Raw genomic sequence first — 20,786 nt, 5'->3', positions numbered from 1 at the left:
AAACATAATTTATGTAAGAACTTACCTGATAAATTAATTTCTTTCATGTTGGCAAGAGTCCATGAGGCCCACCCTTTTTATGGTGGTTATGATTTTTTTGTATAAAGCACAATTATTTCCAAATTTCCTTTGTTGATGCTTTTTACTCCTTTCCTTATCACTCCACTGCTTGGCTATTCGTTAAACTGAATTGTGGGTGTGGTGAGGGGTGTATTTATAGGCATTTTGAGGTTTGGGAAACTTTGCCCCTCCTGGTAGGATTGTATATCCCATATGTCACTAGCTCATGGACTCTTGCCAGTATGAAAGAAATGAATTTATCAGGTAAGTTCTTACATAAATTATGTTTTCCTCCGTTTGCGCTTCTTCCTCAGGTCATTGCTCGAATCAAGCAGGAGAGGGCGTCGGTGATTCTCATTGCTCCGGCTTGGCCTTGCAGGATTTGGTATGCAGATCTGGTGGACATGTCATCTCTGCCACCTTGGAGACTTCTGTTGAGGAAGGACCTTCTAATTCAAGGGCCCTTCCTTCACCCAAATCTAGTTTTTCTGAAGCTGACTGCTTGGAGATTGAACACTTAATTTTGTCCAAGCGGGGGTTTTCTGACTCGGTCATAGAGACCATGATTCAGGCTCGTAAGCCTGTAACTAGTAAGATTTACCATAAGATATGGCGTAAATATCTCAATTGGTGTGAATTTAAGGGCTACTCATGGAGTAGAGTTAGGATTCCTAGAATTTTGTCTTTTCTCCAAGAGGGTTTGGAGTAGGGTTTAAAGGGTCAAATCTCGGCCCTATCTATTTTGCTACACAAACGTCTGGCGGATGTCCCAGATGTACAATTTTTTTTCAGGCCTTGGTCAGGATCAGGCCTGTGTTCAAACCAGTTACTCCTCCATGGAGTCTTAATTTAGTTCTCAAAGTTCTTTAAGGGGCTCTGTTTGAGCCTATGCATTCCTTAGATATTAGATTATTATCTTGGAAAGTTTTATTTCTTGTTGCTATTTCTTCCGCTCGTAGAGTGTCAGAGCTCTCTGCATTGCAGCATGAGTTTCCTTACCTTATTTTCCATTCAGATAAGGTAGTTTTACGTTCTAGATTAGGATTTCTTCCTAAGGTTGCTTCTGATCGGAACATTAATCAGGAGATTGTTGTTCCTTCTTTGTGTCCTAATCCTTCTTCTCAAAAAAGAACGACTTCTGCACAATTTGGACGTGGTTCGTGCTTTAAAGTTTTACCTGCAGGCGACTAAGGACTTTTGTCATTCTTCTTCTTTGTTTGTTATTTTATCAAGAAAACGTAAGGGACAGAAAGTTACTTCTCTTTCTTTTTGGCTGAAGAGTATCATACGTTTTGCATATGAGACTGCTGGACAGCAGCCTCCCGAGAGGGTTACGGCTCATTCCACGAGGGCTGTTGCTTCCTCATGGGCATTCAAAAATGAAGCTTCTGTGGAACAGATTTGCAAGGCTGCAACTTGGTCCTCTCTTCACACTTTTTCGAAATTTTAAAAATTTTATACTTTTGCCTCGGCTGAGGCTGTTTTTGGGAGAAAGGTTCTTCAAGCAGCGATGCCTTTAGGTTCCCTGTCTTGTCCCTCCTGTATCATCTGTGTACTCTAACTTGCGTATTTAATTCCCATTAGTAATTAAGATGATCCGTGGACTCATTGTGTCATAAAAAAATAAAATAAAATGTATGCTTACCTGATAAATTTATTTATTTTTTGACACGATGAGTACACGGCCCGCCCTGTTCTTGTAAGACAGGTTGTTGGGTATTGTAAACCTCTCCACCTTTGGTTTTTTCTTTCTATCCTTAACTTCGGTCGAATGACTGGAGTGGGAGGGAAGGGAGGAGCTATTTAACAGCTTTGTTGTGGTGCTCTTTGCCACCTCCTGCTGACCAGGAGGTGAGTATCTCATTAGTAATTAAGATGATCCATGGACTCATCGGCCTCTATTTATCAAGCTGTCAACCGCAAATGCGCTGGAATTCCGCAGCGTATTTGTGGCGAGCCTGATTCGCCTTAGTTATCAAAGGCTAGAGACCGTCAAAAGTAGAATTTAGTGACGTAACATACGATCCGCCGGACTCATTCCGACACAGATCGATGCTTACGTCACTACAGATGTTCCGAACGCAAGTTCGGCACAATCTGACTACTTTTGCTAGTTATCAAAGAACTAGCAGGTACGGTCGCCACTTATCCGGCCCAGCGTACCTGGTTTTCAATCCGCCGCCTCCAGGGGAATCAGTGGGAGTCTGACAGCATTGAAAGCTCATGTTCGCTGCTGCCCGATATCCCATTGATTTCTATGGGAAATGTCTACACCTAACATGTACCCCGAGTCTAAATACCCCTAATCTGCCCCCCCCCTACACCGCCGCCACCTACATTATACTTATTAACCCCTAAACCGCCGCTCCCGGAGCCCACCGCCACTCTAATAAACTTATTAACCCCTAAACCACTGCTCCCGGACCCCGTTGCAACTAAATAAATTGTTTAACCCCTAAACCGCCGCTCCTGGACTCCGCCGCAACTAAATAAATTGTTTAACCCCTAAACCACCGCTCCCGGAGCCCACCGCCACCTACATTACATTTATTAACCCCTAATCTGCCCCCCCTACACCTTCGTCACTATATTAAATGAATTAACCCCTAAACCTAAGTCTAACCCTAACACTCCAGCTAACTTAAATATTATTTAAATAAATATAAATAAAGGTACTATTATAAACTAAATAATTCCTATTTAAAACTAAATACTTACCTATAAAATAAACCCTAAGCTAGCTACAATATAACTAATAGTTACATTGTATCTAGCTTAGGGTTTATTTTTATTTTACAGGCAACTTTGTATTTATTTTAACTAGGTACAATAGTTATTAAATAGTTATTAACTATTTAATAACTACCTAGCTAAAATAAATACAAATTTACCTGTAAAATAAATCCTAACCTAAGTTACAATTGTACCTAGTTAAAATAAATGCAAACTTGCCTGTAAAATAAAAAGAAATCCTAAGATAGCTACAATGTAATTATTAGTTATATTGTAGCTATCTTAGGGTTTATTTTACAGGTAAGTATTTAGTTTTAAATAGGAATTATTTAGTTATTAATTGTAATTTTATTTAGATTTATTTAAATAATATTTAAGTTAGCGGGGTGTTAGGGTTAGGGTTAGACTTAGGTTTAGGGGTTAATTCATTTAATATAGTGGCGTCGGTGTAGGGGGGGCAGATTAGGGGTTAATAAATGTAATGTAGGTGGCGGTGGGCTCCGGTAGCAGAGGTTTAGGGGTTAAACATTTTATTTAGTTGCGGCGGGGTCCGGGAGTGGCAGGATAGGGGTTAATAACTTTATTTAGTTGCGGGGGGGGCTCCGGGAGCATCGGCCTAGGGGGTAAACCATACAGTATAGTGTGGGTGCTTAGTGACAGTATAGCAAGAAAGCTGTAAAAAAGCCGAAGAGCATCGCTCCGTACTTGGTTTGCGGCTTTTTGACAGCTTTCAGGTCCGCGGCGGCGATGTTAGGTGATCTTAGGCGAGCGTATTGGGGCCGTTGAATGCAAGAAAGTCGACGGCTTGATAAATAGAGGCCATTGTGTCAAAAAATAAATAAATTTATCAGGTAAGCCTAAATTTTCTTTTTATGATCTATGCAGGGGATTTTAAGACTGAAGTCACACTTATTACTGAACAACCTAATGATCTGGAAGCTGTGAAGCAGGAAATCAGTTACAATATCAATACAGGTGAGTGTTATGTGTGATTTGTCTGAGGGATGCAGGGCACAAGTGAGTGTACATGTGTGATGTGTCTTAGGGATACAGGGCACAGGTAAGTGTACGTGTGTGATGTGTCTGAGGTATACAGGGCACAGGTAAGTGTACGTGTGTGATGTGTCTGAGGGATACAGGGCACAGGTGAGTGTACATGTGTGATGTGTCTGAGGGGTACAGGGCACAGGTGAGTGTACGTGTGTGATGTGTCTGAGGGATACAGGGCACAGGTAAGTGTACGTGTGTGATGTGTCTGAGGTATACAGGGCACAGGTAAGTGTACGTGTGTGATGTGTCTGAGGGATACAGGGCACAGGTGAGTGTACATGTGTGATGTGTCTGAGGGGTACAGGGCACAGGTGAGTGTACGTGTGTGATGTGTCTGAGGGATACAGGGCACAGGTGAGTGTACGTGTGTGATGTGCCTGAGGGATACAGGGCACAGGTAAGTGTACGTGTGTGATGTGTCTGAGGGATACAGGGCACAGGTGAGTGTACGTGTGTGATGTGTCTGAGGGATACAGGGCACAGGTGAGTGTACGTGTGTGATGTGTCTGAGGGATACAGGGCACAGGTGAGTGTACATGTGTGATGTGTCTGATTTATACAGGGCACAGGTGAGTGTACATGTGTGATGTGTCTGAGGGATACAGGGCATAGGTGAGTGTACGTGTGTGATGTGTCTGAAGGATACAGGGTACAGGTGAGTGTACATGTGTGATGTGTCTGAGGGATACAGGGCACAGGTGAGTGTACATGTGTGATGTGTCTGAGGGATACAGGGCACAGGTGAGTGTACATGTGTGTGATGTGTCTGAGGGATACAGGGCACAGGTGAGTGTACATGTGTGTGATGTGTCTGAGGGATACAGGGCACAGGTGAGTGTACGTGTGTGATGTGTCTGAGGGATACAGGGCACAGGTGAGTGTACATGTGTGATGTGTCTTAGGGATACAGGGCACAGATGAGTGTACATGTGTAATGTGTCTGGGGATACAGGGTACAGGTGAGTGTACGTGTGTGATGTGTCTGAGGGATACAGGGCACAGGTGAGTGTACGTGTGTGATGTGTCTGAGGGATACAGGGCACAGGTGAGTGTACATGTGTGATGTGTCTGAGGGATACAGGGTACAGGTGAGTGTACATGTGTGATGATTCTGAGGGATACAGGGTATAGGTGAGTGTACATGTGTGATGTGTCTGAGGGATACAGGGCACAGGTGAGTGTACATGTGTGATGTGTTTGTGGGATACAGGGCACAGGTGAGTGTACATGTGTGTGATGTGTCTGAGGTATACAGGGCACAGGTAAGTGTACGTGTGTGATGTGTCTTAGGGATACAGGGCACAGGTAAGTGTACGTGTGTGATGTGTCTGAGGGATACAGGGCACAGGTAAGTGTACGTGTGTGATGTGTCTGAGGGATACAGGGTACAGGTGAGTGTACATGTATGATGTGCCTGAGGGATACAGGGCACAGGTAAGTGTACGTGTGTGATGTGTCTGAGGGATACAGGGCACAGGTAAGTGTACGTGTGTGATGTGTCTGAGGGATACAGGGCACAGGTAAGTGTACGTGTGTGATGTGTCTGAGGGATACAGGGCACAGGTGAGTGTACATGTGAGACGTGTCTGAGGTAAGCAGGGTAAAGGTGAGTGTGCGTGTGATGTGCCTGAGGGATACAGGGCACAGGTGAGTGTACGTGTGTGATGTGTCTGAGGGATACAGGGCACAGGTGAGTGTATGTGTGTGATGTGTCAGGGATACAGGGCACAGGTGAGTGTACATGTGTGATGTGTCTGAGGGATACAGGGCACAGGTGAGTGTACGTGTGTGATGTGTCTGAGGCAGTGATTTTTAACCTTTTTTTTGCCGTGGCACACTTTTTTACATTAAAAAATCCTGTGGCACACCACCATCCCAAAATTAAAAAAAAATCACACATTGTAGCCTAATACAGCATATAAATATACACCTACTGTATGTATTGTGCTGTTATGCCATGCCTCCTACAAACTACCCCTGCACTGGGAGTAAAAAACAAGCAAAGTTTAAAAAATATGTCACACTGTTGTCAGTCTGCCGTGGCACACTTGAGGATCTCTCACGGGACACTAGTGTGCCACGGCACACTGGTTGAAAAACACTGGTCTGAGGGATACAGGGCACAGGTGAGTGTACGTGTGTGATGTGTCTGAGGGATACAGGGCACAGGTGAGTGTACATGTGGGATGTGTCTGAGGGATGCAGGGCACAGGTGAGTGTACATGTGGGATGTGTCTGAGGGATACAGGGCACAGGTGAGTGTACATGTGTGATGTGTCTGAGGGATGCAGGGTACAGGTGAGTGTACATGTGGGATGTGTCTGAGGGATGCAGGGCACAGGTGAGTGTACATGTGGGATGTGTCTGAGGGATACAGGGCACAGGTGAGTGTACATGTGTGATGTGTCTGAGGGATACAGGGCACAGGTGAGTGTACATGTGTGATGTGCCTGAGGGATACAGGGCACAGGTAAGTGTACGTGTGTGATGTGTCTGAGGGATACAGGGCACAGGTGAGTGTACGTGTGTGATGTGTCTGAGGGATACAGGGCACAGGTGAGTGTACTTGTGTGATGTGTCTGAGGGATACAGGGCACAGGTGAGTGTACATGTGTGATGTGTCTGATTTATACAGGGCACAGGTGAGTGTACATGTGTGATGTGTCTGAGGGATACAGGGCACAGGTGAGTGTACGTGTGTGATGTGTCTGAAGGATACAGGGTACAGGTGAGTGTACATGTGTGATGTGTCTGAGGGATACAGGGCACAGGTGAGTGTACATGTGTGTGATGTGTCTGAGGGATACAGGGCACAGGTGAGTGTACATGTGTGTGATGTGTCTGAGGGATACAGGGCACAGGTGAGTGTACGTGTGTGATGTGTCTGAGGTATACAGGGCACAGGTGAGTGTACATGTGTGATGTGTCTTAGGGATACAGGGCACAGGTGAGTGTACATGTGTGATGTGTCTGAGGGATACAGGGCACAGATGAGTGTACATGTGTAATGTGTCTGGGGATACAGGGTACAGGTGAGTGTACGTGTGTGATGTGTCTGAGGGATACAGGGCACAGGTGAGTGTACATGTGTGATGTGTCTGAGGGATACAGGGCACAGGTGAGTGTACATGTGTGATATGTCTGAGGGATACAGGGCACAGGTGAGTGTACATGTGTGATGTGTCTGAGGGATACAGGGTACAGGTGAGTGTACATGTGTGATGATTCTGAGGGATACAGGGTATAGGTGAGTGTACATGTGTGATGTGTCTGAGGGATACAGGGCACAGGTGAGTGTACATGTGTGATGTGTTTGTGGGATACAGGGCACAGGTGAGTGTACATGTGTGTGATGTGTCTGAGGTATACAGGGCACAGGTAAGTGTACGTGTGTGATGTGTCTTAGGGATACAGGGCACAGGTAAGTGTACGTGTGTGATGTGTCTGAGGGATACAGGGCACAGGTAAGTGTACGTGTGTGATGTGTGAGGGATACAGGGTACAGGTGAGTGTACATGTGTGATGTGCCTGAGGGATACAGGGCACAGGTAAGTGTACGTGTGTGATGTGTCTGAGGTATACAGGGCACAGGTAAGTGTACGTGTGTGATGTGTCTGAGGGATACAGGGCACAGGTAAGTGTACGTGTGTGATGTGTCTGAGGGATACAGGGCACAGGTGAGTGTACATGTGAGACGTGTCTGAGGTAAGCAGGGTAAAGGTGAGTGTGCGTGTGATGTGTCTGAGGGATACAGGGCACAGGTGAGTGTACGTGTGTGATGTGTCTGAGGGATACAGGGCACAGGTGAGTGTATGTGTGTGATGTGTCAGGGATACAGGGCACAGGTGAGTGTACATGTGTGATGTGTCTGAGGGATACAGGGCACAGGTGAGTGTACGTGTGTGATGTGTCTGAGGCAGTGATTTTTAACCTTTTTTTTGCCGTGGCACACTTTTTTACATTAAAAAATCCTGTGGCACACCACCATCCCAAAATTAAAAAAAAATCACACATTGTAGCCTAATACAGCATATAAATATACACCTACTGTATGTATTGTGCTGTTATGCCATGCCTCCTACAAACTACCCCTGCACTGGGAGTAAAAAACAAGCAAAGTTTAAAAAATATGTCACACTGTTGTCAGTCTGCCGTGGCACACTTGAGGATCTCTCACGGCACACTAGTGTGCCACGGCACACTGGTTGAAAAACACTGGTCTGAGGGATACAGGGCACAGGTGAGTGTACGTGTGTGATGTGTCTGAGGGATACAGGGCACAGGTGAGTGTACATGTGGGATGTGTCTGAGGGATGCAGGGCACAGGTGAGTGTACATGTGGGATGTGTCTGAGGGATACAGGGCACAGGTGAGTGTACATGTGTGATGTGTCTGAGGGATGCAGGGTACAGGTGAGTGTACGTGTGTGATGTGTTTTAGTGATGCAGGGTACAGGTGAGTGTACGTGCGTGATGTGTTTTGACAGGTGCTTGGTCCAAGTTAGTGTACATGTGGGATGTGTCTTAGGGATGCAGGGTACAGGTGAGTGTACATGTGGGATGTGTCTTGACAGGTTCTTGGTCCAAGTGAGTGTACATTTGTGATGTGTATGAGGGGTGCATGGAACAGGTGAATGTATGTGATGGGCCTGAGGGACGCAGAGTCCAAGTGAATGTACTTTTATGATGTGTCTGAGGGCTGCATGGACCAAGTAAGTGTATGTGTGTGAGGGACGCAGGTCACATGTGAGTGTAATGTATTATGGATTCAGGGTACAAGTGAGTGCATGTATGTGTCTGCTATTACAACTTCATTGTGCAGTGCTAAAAAGCTAAAATGTGACTATATTTATATGATCTATGCAGGTGATAAGACTGAAGTCACACTTAATGTTGAACAAACAAATGATCTTTATGTAAAGAGTCAGCTTAAAGCTGTGAAGCAAGAAATCAGTGACAATCTCAGTACAGGTGAGTGCATGTGTGTGATGTCTCTGAGGGATAATTTGCCTCATTAAGCACAGGGAGCTGTGACGGACTCCTGATACCCCGACTAGGGGCTTGCTTCCATTGAGTCTTTAAAAATGGAGCCGTAAGATACCGAAGCGGCCGACAGCTAAAAGTAATTTACGGCTCCAATTTTAGTACCAGGTTTCCATTGAAATATTTTGCGGATAGCGTGCAGTCGCTCTTTTCGTGTAGCTGTAAGTTAACGTTGTGTTAACGCTTCCATCTGATGTCGGATTTCTTGAAAATCAATTAGTTGCTAAGGTAACCCGACCTTACACTATAGAATTTACGTTTAATGTCCGTGCTCCTTACCGGTGATCACCTCTCAAGAAAAATAAAGAAACACTTATCCATATTTTTAATAATCAAATACTATTTTCTAATATAATTATATTTAACACTTCATAAATATAAGTAATATTTATTGCTGCCCTAGGCATAGGTCTAGTTTGCATTCTGTAGATATGTTCTTGCATATATTATTATATTTAAATATATACTGATATTTCTATTAGAATATAAGTTCAACTATTTCTATACATGAGACAACAATAAATATTACTTATAACAATTTATTTATACATTAAAACACTTGCATTATTTGCAAGTTTTATAATTTCAATAGAAAATAGGTCTCAAAAAGCACAATTTTCCTCTTTTACACCTAGTTGAGCTGGGTGTAATATTTCTCAATGTATCGACAGCCTCCGACAGTGTATTAACGGTTTGCGCTTTCATTGGAAACCTGGTATAATTTATTGATTAACGGCTTCTATTACTTTCTATGGGATGCGAAAATCTTTTCGGCAGCCGAAGTCCGGCTGCCGATATTGAGGTATAACACGCCATTGGAAACAGTCGATAAACGATATTGCTTCCGACAGCATATTTATCGGTTTGCGAGTGCACGCAAACTGAATTACGACTCAATGGAAGCGAGCCCTAGGTATCTCCGCCAGAAAGATCATCCTCATCACTGGATCATGTAGAAATGGAGCTAGCAAGTGATTTTAGCAGTATTACACCCTAATGACCAGACAAGACCAGTATTAAGGTGAAACAAGAACTGATTTATTAAAACAAATCCACATTATTTATATACAATTGCTATCTCATAAGAGTCTAATTCCATCAAAAGAACAATGCTCACCCCAGATAGCCTGGAGCCTCCTTAGAGGTACTAGGGAGAGGGATACCCGCATATCATATGGTTAATATTTATGGGGTGATCCCGAGGGAGCGGCGGCAATTCGATAGCCCAGGACCCCCAGATGTCACAGTCCAAAAAGCAACATAATCCGTGGTTGGGAGCCGCAGCAACAGAATGGAAGAAGGTACCTGGGCGCGGTCCATGATGTGGTTGGAAAAACCCCAGGATTTCTGAGTGAACTCCCTCTCAGTAATCACCCCATCCCATGCCCCATCAAGTGTATAATAAATCCCCAAAAGAGCAGCGTGCTGGGGCAATGGACTTCCGGAGCAACTCCGGGTAAATTTTAGCCGATCCCAACCGGTGCATAGTTCCATACGATTCCAGCTGGGACCTTGCATTCTGCAAACATATCAAGCATTCTTGTGTCACTTCCTCACAAATCTTATGTAAATTTGGGTGAAAATACTTTTTCTTTAAAATGCTGTATAATTTGTCTCGCCCCACATGTCCTAACACTTCATGGTTGAATTTAAACATTTCTGTTCACAAAGGATTAGGAACATATGGTAACAAACATCCAGAGTCTGCTTTTTTACACCATAATTCTGTGTTTAAAGTGAATGTCATTTTTGATGCTAAAGTGCCTGGTTTTTAAAAATTCGATTAAAAAAACAGGGGCACTTTAATTCATCAAAATTTACATTTCACTGCTGTTGAGAAAAAAAACTTACCTTTTAAACTTCACTGCTTCCAATGCTGTTTTTGTCCTAGTAAACGAAACTTATATGTGACCATTATTATACAAATCCTGTATGAAAACTGCCATCTGAAAAGGATCATGTCTACTAAAAAAAAAATACCCATGTGAAATCAAAGTGAATCAAGACATTTTCTTCTTTTCTACTTGTAACATACAATCATGTACATCACCTGGTATCTGCATTAACTGAGATAAAACATAAGCAGGGCTGGTCTGAATATTAATTATTTCTGCTTGCAAGCACAATATCCATTGAGCTATATGTGCAGAATGAACTGCTAAATCCTCAGCAGACTGTTGTAACAATTTCAACAACGAATGAGGTGTCTGTACAATCATTGACTCAAAGCATGTGATATGTTTTACTATGCCAACAGCCCATGCAACAGCCATTAGCTGTTTTACACATTCAAACATCCCTTTCTCCACAGGTGACATCAGTGTCACAGATACTAGGTTGCAAAGCCTAGCTCCTCCCATATTGTGGATTATTGTGTCACCACCAGCTCCCCTTTTATTGTTACCCTGATTGAACGCTGTCACAGAAAGTGCTGATTTCTTCCCGCTTGGCCCCTTCATAACGTGCTAGGCTTATGGAACTACTCGCCGGCTGGACTTGCTAGAGGTCCCTGCTGAACTTCAACATAGGTCGCTCCTGAGGCCCTTTGCCCCAGAGCTCCGCTCTTTTGGGGATTTGTTATGCCTTTAGTGGACAGGGGCCGAGGGGGAGCTCACTCGGTAAGCGGGGGTTTTGGACACCCTCACCTTAGGCTGTTCCTGAGTACCTTTGCCAGGCTGCCGCTCTAGTCACCAGTAATGGATCATGAAGCTTTTTGGACTGTGGCATCTTGGGACCAGGAGCTCTCCAATGACACCCTGGAATGGCCGCTGCTCCCCCGGGATCACCTGAAACCACGACCTAGATACTGTGGGGGTCTCTATGTGACTATGGCTCCTATGGAGTCGCCAGCCTGTCTGGAGAGGTTGGGAATGGCGGGATCAGATAAGGCTCTTATCAAGATGAGAATGTGTATATAAGCTGTGTTGTTTTCCCAATAAAGTGTGTTCATGTTTTCCCTTAATACTGGTCTTGTCTGGTTATTAGGGTGGGCTCTTGCTAAAATCACTTTCTCCGCTCTACAAGTTCCAGGTACAGGAAGGACCCTTTTGGCGGAGCTACCCAGTCGGGTGGCCGGAGTCTGTCACAATCAGTTTAGAGAAATAACCAATGGGTCTCAGTAACTCATGTTTCTGCAATAACACAGCAGAGATGGATTCATCTCTAGCATAACATTGTAGAATAAAAGGTGTGAGAGGGATAGGTGATGCCAAAACTGGAGCCGTTGTAAGGCACTGTTTCAATGTGACCCATGCATGTTCTGTCTTATCTGTCCACTTGAGAATATAATTTTGTTTATCTCTCAGTAACTCATATAATGGCTTTGCCTTTCCTGCCATATCCTCAATAAAACCATGACAAAAATGAATAAGACCCCAAAATTTCTGTTAATCAGTGACCGTATTAGGTCTAGGCATTTGTAATATAGCTTGAACTCTCTCTCCTTTTGGTGACCTACCCTCACTGCCTACTTGGATTCCTAGAAAATAAACTTGAGACTAACAATTACACCTTAAATGGATTAATTTTTAATCCTGCCTCTTGCAGAGCCATGCAAAGATCATGTAAAATAACAAGGTGTTCCTCCCTAGTCTCAGTCTGTATCAGCAAATAATCATTTTATCTCCATAATTTAGTGGCTGAATAATCTCTGACAGCACCTTATGGAAATAAAATGGTGACGATTGAAAACCCATAGGTAAAACATTGAACAAATATTGAGTTTGCCTAAAATAGTGGCAGCAACTTAATAAGCAGCCTGAGGTGTGAGTTTATTTACCATGCGTAAATCTACAACTAACCTCCAAGAGCCTTCTTCACTGGCCAAATTGGGGAATTGCAAGCTGAATTTCCCTTTCTGGTAATACTTTGTTTTTCAAGTTCTTGTATAATCTCTGCCACTGGCTGTTCAGCTTCTTTATACTGCCGGACAGGTGGGGGATCAGGACCTGAACTTCCTGAACCTGACTCCGTTTTAGATTTAACCCATAATAAGGGGTACTGTTTCTGTACTTCTTTTAACAAAGAAACATCAGTATCAACAGTCCCTAATTCAAAAGTCTCTATGGGACATAAAGGATACCACTGTAAATCGACACACGAAGGAGGCTTTTAGCTCCATTGCATTTCCAAATGCAATTATTCTGCAAATCAACAAACAATTGTAATTTCCTTAATGTGTCAGTTCCCAGTATACATCCTGTTGTTCCTAAATCTTGTGGCCAAATATATCCAGTAATCTTACATGCAGTGTCTCCAATTCACAAGGCTTAGAATAAAAAGCTTCAGATTTTGCTGCATTAAAACCCACTAAAGTGACAGGGGGTAAATCATAATCTATTGGAATCTTTTGTCCTGACAAAACTGTGAATGATGCTCCTGTATCTATTAAAAATTCAACATGTTCTCCCTCCAAGGTTGCTTCCACATAAAGACGGCCACGAGAACCCTGCTTGACAGGAGCTTAATATAAATACTGTACTTCTTTCTGAATGACAGCAACTTTAGGGGGTGCACACCCCTATTCTTGTTCTTTGTGTGCATGTTTGGTCTCATTAGAGAAAACTACAACATTGCTTCTCATTACCTTTCACTTGATGCTGACATTCTTGCAATGCATTAACTCACTGTTCACAAGGATTCCCTTTCTTGTGTTCTATTTCTTCTGATGGGGTTGAGTATGTAATAATACTAATAGGTCTAGGACTATTTTCTTTTCCCTGTCACTGCTGAAGTCTAACAGAACAATCTTTTTTAGTATGCCCTTTTTTACTGCAATGAAAACACACAATATCATTATAACCACTTTGATCTTTATCCTTTCCTCTATCTAAAGAACCTCCTTAACTTGGGAAATTGTACACTTTCCCAAATGCCCGGGAGAGTAGGGAAGAAGCACGCCCGCATATTGTACCCCTGAAAAATCCTCTTCCACGTCCTATATTAGAAATAGGCAAGGAAGATTCTTCTATGAAAGCAAAAACTTTAGCAGAACCTGTGGACTTTTTACCCAACAACTGCCTTCATTAAAATTGATGCTGCATTGTCAACAGTAGATGAATCAAATGGCCTGAGTTTTAACTAATCACAAATTCAGTAACACATTGCTTAATTTCATCAACAGTCATGTTATTTGGATCCTTATTCATTACAAGACACCAAGCTCTCATGCACATAGTAGCACATATACGCATATCATAATTTGTATCCATTTTAAAGGTATCCAGAGCATTAGGGGTGAATGTTTCCATCCCTGTAGCACTCTGCACAACCAACAGCAGTCTTTCTTGTGTGGGAAAATATTCATCCCAAACCTCCCTGTCAGTGGCTAGAGGGTGGGGAACATAACCTTTTTGTTCAATTTTACTTGCTGTTAAAGATGGGTCTTTCTCCATTATCCAACCACTAAGGTGTGATGGTAACCACAAAAGTAGCATGTTAAGTCTGTCCCTTTCTGGTAAACATCTTTTTTTTATTTTTTATATTTATATTTCTTTTATTGAGTTTTTTTTATATATTATAACATACAAAACCTATTTAGACGTAACAATAGTCATGAAACAGGTCATTTTCAGGGCTATACAGCGTTATCTGATAACGTAAATATCCTAAAGACATACTACAGTTTAATAACCTGCCTATTAATTGTAGACATTTAATTATAAACAAGTGATATCCTTCAATTGAAATGTACTGATTAAGTTGATAGTAACAGTATATGAAACAAGCATCTACAGTATGGCTAAACAAATATAAGTGAAACCTCATTTTTTTTCTAGCTAATGTTCCTCCTGCAACTAAGAAGGTCACTCTTGGACCAAATCATATGAATAATACACATATAAGGATTAGCAATTGACGCGACCACTCTTGGGCCTTAGAACATAAATAAACAAAGATGAGCATCTGATATTAAATGACTTTGCACAGTTGTATATAGAATTACAGAATTTCTGATATAATGTAAAATAAACGAGTTAGGCACATAGTCACAGCAATGATAAATACCAGTTTCTCTTCACATAGAACAATAATAGATACACTGGATGTAGTGAAGTGTAACCTCTTGTTTCCTTATTTTTGATTCCTCTCAACTTTTCGATGGATCACTCATGAACCCTAGTGAATTAAGATTACTCATAGAGGAAATTTAATGATGTAAACAATTGTTTTTGTACCATGTGAAAATATAAAATATTGTGGTATATATAAGAGATTAGAACATCATTATACACTTAGAAATACACTTATAAATGCAATATAAAATATGTGCCATACTAGAAACTTAACTAGCATACAATCTTTACATATTGATATAAGCAATGTGAAAAATATATATTCATCTAAAATAATAAGTACATTTCAATAGGATAAAGATACTTGACATCTAAGATGTGATACAATTAAATTATTGCATTGTACTTATACTATATTGGTTGGAGAAAGCCGCAAAACACTCAGAGCACAGATATATCCTACTTATAGGCAGTATGTGTTAGAATGTGAAAGAGTTACCATAGGTAATGCCCAATATTGAGCATATGGGGTAAGTAGTAAGTTGATCAGCATTATGAGGCGGAGAGTTAATTTTGTAGGTCTCAATCTTGCTTTTGATCTTAAATTAGACGGTAACCTAGTGAGCAATTGTTGACGCTGATTTAAAAGGAGATACCAGTGTGGCTATCAGCTATTTGGAGGAAAGTTCTATAATGATAAAATTACTATGGTAAGGAAGTGCTTTGGATGTAAGTCACTATATATAAATGTAGTGACTTATGGTGATGAGAGTTTACCTATTTTTCTTGAATTAAATGCCAGGTGTTATATTTTATGAGAACTTGTAGAAGAAAAATAATCATATCAAAGCTTTGCATACGGTAAGAGGGGCAGATAACTGCGATAGTGTTACAAAAACCTTCTTAAAATGGAATGTCTGTGGTTACTGACTTGTAATATAGGCTTATGAGGTTGTTTGTTTAGAAAAAGCTTATAGAAAAGTGAAATGTTATTTATCTAGTTATACAGAACTCACTGAGATATCTATTTTTATGAATCCCTGAGCACAATTTAAGAGAGGAGTGTAATATGAACAGATGGCATATATAAAAAACTGGAATGCCAGGACTATAATATACTGACATGAGGCTACCTAATATACATATGACTATCATTGGCCATTAACTTGAAAATATGAGAACATAGTAACTGTTGAAAGAGTGAGCATAAATCTCTAAGGTTTCAGATCCGAAGATCTTCATAAGGAAGAATATGATGTTGGAACCTCTGATATGAAAAACTTAATTCACCTGTGTATGTGTGTGTGTGTGTGTCTATAGGCTAACCAGCAATGGCGAACTATAAAATCCTCCATGTGTGCCAGAGCTTCTGCTCAGTTTCTTCTAGCCGATACCTATTTTACATCTGCCCAAACTTCGTGCTCTCCTCATTAATGGACACAGAGTCTGAGTCAATATAGAGGAAGATCGCCTCACGGCAGATAAAATCAGAAAGCTGGGACTGCTGGGGACCAGGAGATACAGAGGAGCGCATGTCCCATATCGTCTTCTGAGGCTGCTAGCGATTTGCCAGGTACCTCTTCGTACTCCTTGAACTGATAGATTTGGTACATCTAAGCTCTGCATGGTAATCGCGCTACCGCTATTTACCAGGAGGTTGGCTGCACCATCCTGAGTGTCAGCGGAAGGAGTCTCTAGATGAGGTCTGCTTAGTTGTGCTGAAGCGCCTAGACCAATTGTGGTATAGTCGTGGACCTGTCCCCGCTCAAGCATTGAAGGTGTCATAGCTGCTTCTCCCCTCTGCCGCCAACCTCTCGAAGTGAGTGCTTCCGTTTGATCACCTTCTGTAATTTGGGGTTCCGTCTGCTGTGTCATGACACTTCCACTTACTCCCACCACAGGTGCTCCATCGACGTGCTCCACAAATTGGGTTTTAATTGTATGCATGAGCTCTTCAAAGCAGTAATGCATCCATGTGTCTAGCTCTTTAAGTAGATCTTGAATCTGATTGTGACAATCTTCCTCCATGTTTCCAGTCGATGAAGTGGGTACAATAGGTGTGCAGTAATAAAAACTGCTTCTTTAACCCGGAATACTGGGTGGGGTGTGTGATGCAGTTCTGGCCTGTGATGTAAGGAAGTCTCTTAGGATAAGGCACCGATGATATAAAATGGCGTTCCTTACAGCATGGCTTTGCCGAGAGAGTGGTAAATAGCGTAGGCCAGTGGCACGATAACTGTCAGACTCTCTGTTTTCCGGAGCTAGATTACAAATATTTAAGTTCTTGGGTCTTTCAGTTGAGTTTAGAGGCTTTATTAATGTATTAACGCTTGAAGTTAGTTACCAGAGTCGGGAGCTACATAAAAACACGACAGGCCTCTTTGGCAGTTGACTCCACCCCCTCTGGTAAACCTCTTTAACCATTTCTCCCTCAAAAATACAATTATAGAAATAGGTCCTCTACGTTCACCCCAAAGGGGCATTGTTTGAATAAATTTTCCATAATCTATTAATGTATACACAGAGGCTCCCTTTGCAGCACATTTTTCCAAATCATTTGTTCCCTTCTGTCCCCAAACCTATTCAAAGAAGTGCTGCATGGTCCTGTACATCCCACAATATTTCAGTATAATGTGCCACATTTTCTAAAACATCCTGTACTTTTTGATGTGAGGTAAATGTATCCTGTGTATTTACAATTTGAGAATTTAGAGTTTTTGCAAGTTGACCCAACTCGATTAATGTGCTAGTAAGTGTTATCCTCAATTTGATTCAGTTCTGTCTGCACATTTTTAGTTTTACTAAAATTTTATTCAATGTATCTCACATTCCCTGAGCACCAGGAAAGTCTTTTATATATATATATTTTTAATATTTGTATTGAGGTTTGAATCAGGGCTTACATATAAGCTATGACATTGAAGAATAAAAAATGTACAGAAAGTTTGTTTCAAAACATATAAACAATATAAATAGAAAAGTACAGTACGTGTCTATATAGCATTTTGTAAGAATGCAAATAGAAATATCCCTTGCCCAAATGATATGTGTACCTCCTAACTAAAACTTGGGGCAACTCTCAGGCCCCCTAGCAGCATATAAAATATAGACCTATATGAGGTAGAGTAAGTAGGGGACCACTCTTAGGTCTCAAATGAGAAACCTGCTTTTTTCTTTTTTCAATATGATATAATCTAGTGGACCCCTATTTTCAATGTATGTACATATAAGTACAAATAGGGGAACGTGGTTGGGGAAATGTAATAGGAACAGAATAAAATATATAGGGCAATCTTTAGACCATTAGGACTATTTTAAGGAAAAAAATATGCTACTTCACATTATTTCTCATGTAGAACTTAACATACTATGTGGAGGACGTAAGTATAGAAGGAGAATACACCTGGTAGACAAAGGTTCTCACTGGCCTATGGTAATTAATCATAAGTATAAAAATCTAGATGGAAAATATGGGCTTAAAAATATCTCAACATAAACAGCTGCTAGAGCTTATACCCACTACTTGCAAATTATACTAATATTAAGGCATTTGTAGATTAGTAGGGAAAAAAAGCTTCCTGGGAATATAGTTTGACACCCTTTTTAAAGTATAACACAATATGAGAAGGTCTTATATAATATCATGATAAGGGTTTCAGGGTCAGTTGGGATTAGTTACGCATCCACTACGGTGTTATCTCCCCCAAAGTTAGAGGAATTAAAAATCTATGCTTATGTATAGTGTTATAGCATGTCAACCTTGCTTTAAATCATCTATATGTAAACTGCGTAAAAACAAGCAACAATAGCTTAGGTCAAGAGGGGTACCTGGTTACAATCTATGGGGAATCAAAATTGTTGCATGTTAGAAACAGAGTTTGAAAACTAGAATACCTTAATAGTGTATATGTAATCATATAAGGCTATTATAAGGACTAAGCAAGTATACTAGAATTATTCTTGATGACCCAGAGCTAGTTACAATATGTAAAAAAAAAATAAGACAGTTGAAAAAACCATACTACAATACTCTGTAATTAAAAATAGGAGTAGTTTTTACCCTAAAACAAGTTAACCCCTTCTCAAAAGGTAGTGCACTACTAGTAGATCAGTTTCCCTACTATTTTCTTGCTATTATTTTAAAGACAGTGTACAAATAATAATCGCGCCTTCAACATGCACTTTTACATTATACATTATATTTCTGCAGGCTTAATAATGTTGCTTAAATAATATAAAGTAATTGCCTCATATGGCTCATTTAACTCAAGTTTGTTTAGTGGGTATATGCAATAGTCAGTTCAAAAATAACAGGCAAATAAAACAAAGAGTTTGCCTAAGGCCTAAACTTCTCATAACATTGTATTCAGTAAAATCGGAGATTATGAGCATAGCGTTAAGGCAATTAGAGAAGATTCCTATATATACATTAGAGTCCCCCACTAACCAACAGTGTTGTAAGCATTGAGACGGTAATATGTCTCTGGAGTGAGGCAGAGATAGGGGGCAACATGGCGCAACCATCCAGAAGCAGTCTCTGTTGGTAAGTTATTGCAGCGGAACATATCCGATTCAGCCTCCATGATCCCACTACACTTCCAGCACCGTTTCCACTTTGTCATCAGATTCAGTGGGCGATGTTTCATTCTTAGAGTATCCCCCCTGCTAGGACCTTGTATCGAGTGATCTGCTTTCTCTGCCATGATCGGCCACCTCATGGCGGGCTCCAGTGCTGCTTCGCTTCACCTGATTATGAGAATGTATTCCCATCAACCTCACCACCCACTATGGCTTCCCCTCCATGGTCACAATGAAAAGATGAATTATATATAGTTTTTCTATATGTTTCCTGCTATGTTTACTGACATGTTCTTTTCATTTGAAGGAGAGGGTGTCACAGGTTATGCATATATTTCAGGTAAACACCTCTAGCGCATATGCTTTTATAACAAGCTGTTTTGTTCAAATAAAAAGAACATTTATTTTGCTAGTTATTTTCCTAGATTATAAGTAGGTGAAAGTTCCACTTCCAAAAGTTGGCATACGCATAAAACATATACTTCCTCTTTCTGTTTCTCCAGCTCATAACCACAAGGTTGCAGGAAGCAGATGTCAAACCACATAAACTTTTCTGCATACTGGTGATAACCTTTCTTAGACTGCTAATCAGCAAGTCTTAAAGATTATTATATATTTTTGCCAGACACTTACATTAATCATAGGTCATGAGTAAATGATCCATTATAACTATTAATAATATATAGTGATTTTGGATAACAGGAAGATGTTGGCCAAACATGGTCTTTTGTCGGCTGAAATAAGCATATATAAAGCCCCCTTACACTTACGCAGGGAGATTGAATTTTTTTATTCAGCTTCAGCCTACACCTGATAACAAAGACTTGTCAAGACTGTTGGATTGGTATGTAAATGATATATTACTATTGCAAGCATCTAATTTAGTAAATACTCTGTATGTATAAGGATTTGTAATGAACAACTGATTTATATAACTGTAAATTAGATTTCTAACCATAGTCTTTATTTCTGTAATATTTTGCTTACTGCATAATAAATATACATTATTATAGTTTACTTACACTCTCTCCATCCTTTCTAATTATTGTACTCACTATTTCTTATGTAACTTATATAGGAAGTGAGGCCATTCTACTTATATAAAATTGGAGTTTGGTGCCCTGATATTAAGAATACAGAATAACCATTCTCTAAGACCCTATAAGGGAGGAAAGGCATATAACCCATTGCAATCCATTAGGGGGGACAGGGTCAAAGGCTTCTCCATATTGTGGTGCGCATCAGCCCGGTAAGCGTTATAGGAGATGTTTAACACTTGACCCTTACATTGATCTGGGTTGGCATCTTG

At 41.0% G+C, this 20,786-nt stretch overlaps 1 protein-coding gene across 1 annotated transcript in view; it reads left to right on the top strand.

The window, feature by feature from the left end:
• Positions 1 to 20,786, top strand: part of LOC128657333 (gastrula zinc finger protein XlCGF26.1-like) — an 86,509-nt gene that overhangs the window by 42,654 nt on the left and 23,069 nt on the right. Inside the window, exons 7-8 of the mRNA XM_053711639.1 lie at positions 3,679 to 3,768; positions 8,709 to 8,813. Of these exons, the coding sequence (XP_053567614.1) occupies positions 3,679 to 3,768; positions 8,709 to 8,813 (195 nt within the window). The remainder of the gene's footprint in view (positions 1 to 3,678; positions 3,769 to 8,708; positions 8,814 to 20,786) is intronic.

Source organism: Bombina bombina, chromosome 4 (assembly GCF_027579735.1).
Source record: "Bombina bombina isolate aBomBom1 chromosome 4, aBomBom1.pri, whole genome shotgun sequence".
In the NCBI taxonomy this organism is placed as follows: domain Eukaryota; kingdom Metazoa; phylum Chordata; class Amphibia; order Anura; family Bombinatoridae; genus Bombina; species Bombina bombina.
This window is presented reverse-complemented; position numbering and strand designations above follow the sequence as displayed.